At 39.3% G+C, this 4,155-nt stretch overlaps 1 protein-coding gene across 1 annotated transcript in view; it reads left to right on the top strand.

The window, feature by feature from the left end:
* Positions 1 to 2,974, top strand: part of LOC109486039 (membrane-associated transporter protein-like) — a 10,441-nt gene extending 7,467 nt beyond the window's left edge. Inside the window, exon 7 of the mRNA XM_019789731.1 lies at positions 1,867 to 2,974. Within this exon, the coding sequence (XP_019645290.1) occupies positions 1,867 to 2,136 (270 nt within the window). The 3' untranslated portion in view covers positions 2,137 to 2,974. The remainder of the gene's footprint in view (positions 1 to 1,866) is intronic.
* The last annotated feature ends 1,181 nt before the right edge of the window (positions 2,975 to 4,155 follow it).

Here is a 4,155-nt window from a genome sequence, read left to right on the forward strand (position 1 = left end):
TGTTCAGATGTTTGTTTCATGTTCAGGTGTTTGTCAGTATGTGTGTGTGTGTGTGTGTGTGTGTGTGTGTGTGTGAGCGTGTGTGTGTGTGTGTGTGTGTGTGTGTGTGTGTGTGTGTGTGTGTGTGTGTGTGTGTGTGTGTGTGTGTGTGTGTGAGCGTGTGTGTGTGTGTGTGTCCTGATCTCAGAGACGGTTGTTGGTCGCTTCATACCTAACATGGATTCTAACTAACATCTTCAGGTACCGGTGACATGTCTTCATGTATAACACTGTGGTCGACATGGCAGGTGACTCAACATCTCAACAGGACATCTCAAAACTATCTCCAGACTCTATTCTGAATCATCTGGTGTTTCTTGAACCTTCCTTATGCTGAATTTTTAAGGTTTGGTACATCTTAATGACTTAATCTAAAGCTATTCATCTAATTTTTCTACTCCCCTTAGAAGCTTCCTCTTGATCAGTACTCAACGTCACAAGCTCATTTGGTGACTCTTCGTATGATGATTTTGATTCCCTGATTATGATGATTGTTATGATTTTGATGATTTCTTCAAATTACTGATTTTGATGGTCGTAAAATGATTTTGATGATTTTGTGGCATTTTTAGATCAATGTCTTTGATGATTTAAAAAATCAATGATTTTGATCTTTAAATGATTTTGATGATTTTATAATGATTTTATATCAATGATCTTGATGATCTTCAAAATGATTTTATATCAATGATCTTGATGATCTTCAGAATGATTTTGATGATCTTCAGAATGATTTTGATGATTTTATAATGATTTTAAAAATCAATGATTTTGATGATCTTTAGAATGATTTTGATGATTTTTATGATTTTGATGATATTCACTCATCAAATGATTATTTTATTTCCGTTGTTACAGTGTGCTTTGGACGGATCCTAAACCACCTGTCGTACCGGACCATGTACATCTTCGGGTACTTGGCGTTCGGCGCAGGGATCGGCAGTATGGCCATCATCGCCCAGCTGACGGAGGTGCGCTGGGAGATCATCTTCCTGTGTCCGGTCATGGGGATTATGTACGGCACCCTCAACAACATCCCCTACAAACTCATCTCACGGTACCACACCAGTCAAACGGTACGGCACTTCAAATTTGCTTTCAAACTTTTCTGTAGCTATCTTACCAACCTGAAGTTAGCCTTCGATTCAGTCCTCGATTCGACTTGGTGCGCACTTTTTCGTAGACAGCCTTCTACGTGCCCGCCAAGTCGAATTGAGGGCCCAATCGAAGGCTGCGAATAGAGGGCTGAATCAAAGGGTAACTTTAGGTTGGTGCTATCTGCATAGTCGGTATAACCGCTCTTCGGCGTAACACTCCTGCTTCGCTGATACACGGCAGCTGACTGACCCGGTGTCAAGCCATATACATGATCCTGCCAAATACAAGTCTAACCCTAGCCCTAAATAATGATCAAAACTCTACCCTATTTCTATACCAACCCTAACCCTAACCCTAACCCTAAACACCTGGCCTCTCACGCATGACTGTATGTGGCAGCTCAACTACCTGTTACACTGAACCTTTGAACATCTAAGCATTGTTTAAAGCTATCTAGTGATGATGCCCCAACTGTACTTGGTGGCAGCGAGTTCCACTCTGCGATAGTCCTAGAGAAGAATACATGAATCCTTGGTTGATAACTCTGGTACTCGAAGGCATGATTCTATTTTTATCGAAAAGTAGGTGTGGCCTGAATCTAGTCAAACTGCTCCAAAGCTACCGGCAACCTTGGTTGGTTGGTTTGTGGTCGAGGTCTTGAATGTATGACAGTGACGTTAGGAAACTACTGAAGTTGTTTCACACGAAGATTCCCCCTTTCGTCCACAGTACATTCGGTGCGGCGTGGACGGGTCGGAGCGCCGCGGCATGGGGATCGACTGCGCGCTGGTGTCCTCCCAAAACCAGCTGTCTCAGATCGTCATCGGCGCCAGTATGGGCTCCATCGTGGCCGCCGTGGGCAGCGTCATCTCCGTGACGGTGTGCTCCAGCGTGCTGGCCTTCACCGCCTGCATCGCCGCAGCCTTACTGGTGCACTACGACGTCGACAGGCGAGAGGACGGGGAGCCAGACGTAGAAGACTTACTGTCTAGTATGTGATCTAGTGTTTGAGAAATTGAGAAAATGTCTTCAAGAATGTCTGTCAAAAATGACAAGGTTTAAGCCTGCGAGTTTTTTCAGCCATAATTGGCTTTATGAAGGGCGCAGAATATGTAGCTATTGCCATGGATTTATAAAGTTTGAGTAGAACCTAGCACTGCCCTGTCTTCATTTACGTGCTGAAGACAATTTTGTTTACAAGGTGTGTCAAGATAACAATTGAACGACAACCAGGTATATATTTGGATGAGGGAAGCTGCATATACATGTATGTAACAAAAAGTGCACGTACATATATAGCAACTTATTTTATACGAATTTGTTTATAATATACGATATACCCTACAGTATTTATATACCTCATATCCACGTAAGCAAAGGCAAGATATCATGTAGCAGTGAATAGGAGAAGAATGTTGTACGCCTCACAAAATCATAAAAACAACACTCGTCACACGTAAAGTGAATCAAGAGTAAGAACGATGCACTAGACTGTTGTCATATTTTCAATGAATCAAGAGTAATAAACACTAGACTGTTGTCATATGTTTTTCATATACTAGTACTAGTATATATTTCGATAATACCCCCACACGAGAGGCGGAATAAACTAGAATGTCATCTGGAAGAAATTTGTTAGTATTTTCCAATCCTGGATATTTGAAGTGCATTCTAGAAAATTCTTCGTTCTAGATTCCAAATATTTGTGACCATTCTTCGAGGTACATTCGAAGTGGAAAAATACCAATGGGCATTCGAAGTGTATTCTAACTCAGTATTCTAACAGCACTCTAAATACTCCAACAGCATTCTAAACGCGTTCGAAACATTCTGATAGCATTCAAATGAGAAGCAAAAACCCTGAGTATTTGGAATGTCCCTCGAATTTTGAAGAGTGTACTTCGAATAGCCGGCTCACTACGCCTCTAGAGTGAAGGGGATATAACCAGAATTTCCCGAATTTAAAACAAATTCTTCATTCAGCTTATTTCTACTCATGTGTTGTGGTCTTGAGTTGGGTTGTATCATACTGTTTGATAATTTGAAACTATGCTGCATTAGGGGAGGTTTATGATTGTTAAATTTTTAGTTTTTATTAAAAGATAACCCTAAGAAGCAGAGTTTTATGAAGGTGATACTATATATGGACTACTGTACAGGTGCGTGGTGTATTGGCTATTTGGTATTGTAGCTGAATATCTTGAACTATCTTTGTAATCAATGTGAACTGGAAGGGAGGTCTATTTCATAAACAAAATGTACCTTTATTGGTCTGTGAATATGGTGCTTATCCTCTGAAAAGTGGAAGTAAATGATAATCACAGGAAGATATTTTCTATCAAAATATTTCATTTTTGGTGCAAAAATGTTACGTAATGCCCCTTTAATGTAAAGTAAGTAATAAAATGAAGCTAGGACTACGGAAAGTCTGTGTCATTTTTCAATGTATATGATACTACGTACAAACTATTAGGAGCGTGTAAAAAATTATGTATTTTAGTAATACTCGCTAAACGGTAATGATAACAAGCAAATACAGATCCACTAACGAAACAAAACAAAACAAAACAAAACAAAACAAAACAAAACAAAACAAAACAAAACAAAACAAAACAAAACAAAACAAAACAAAACAAAACAAAACAAAACAAAACAAAACAAAACAAGACCAAGCAAATCCACACAAAACAAAACAAGACCAAGCAAATCCACACAAAACAAAACAAAACAAAACAAGACCAAGCAAATCCACACAAAACAAAACAAAACAAGACCAAGCAAATCCACACAAAACAAAACAAGACCAAGCAAATCCACACAAAACAAAACAAGACCAAGCAAATCCACACAAAACAAAACAAGACCAAGCAAATCCACACAAAACAAAACAAGACCAAGCAAATCCACACAAAAACAAACAAGACCAAGCAAATCCACACAAACAAACAAGACCAAGCAAATCCACACAAAACAAACAAGACCAAGCAAATCCACACAAACAAACAAGACCAAGCAAAT

Source organism: Branchiostoma belcheri, unplaced genomic scaffold, assembly GCF_001625305.1.
Source record: "Branchiostoma belcheri isolate BF01 breed outbred unplaced genomic scaffold, Haploidv18h27 scaffold8, whole genome shotgun sequence".
Classification (NCBI taxonomy): domain Eukaryota; kingdom Metazoa; phylum Chordata; class Leptocardii; order Amphioxiformes; family Branchiostomatidae; genus Branchiostoma; species Branchiostoma belcheri.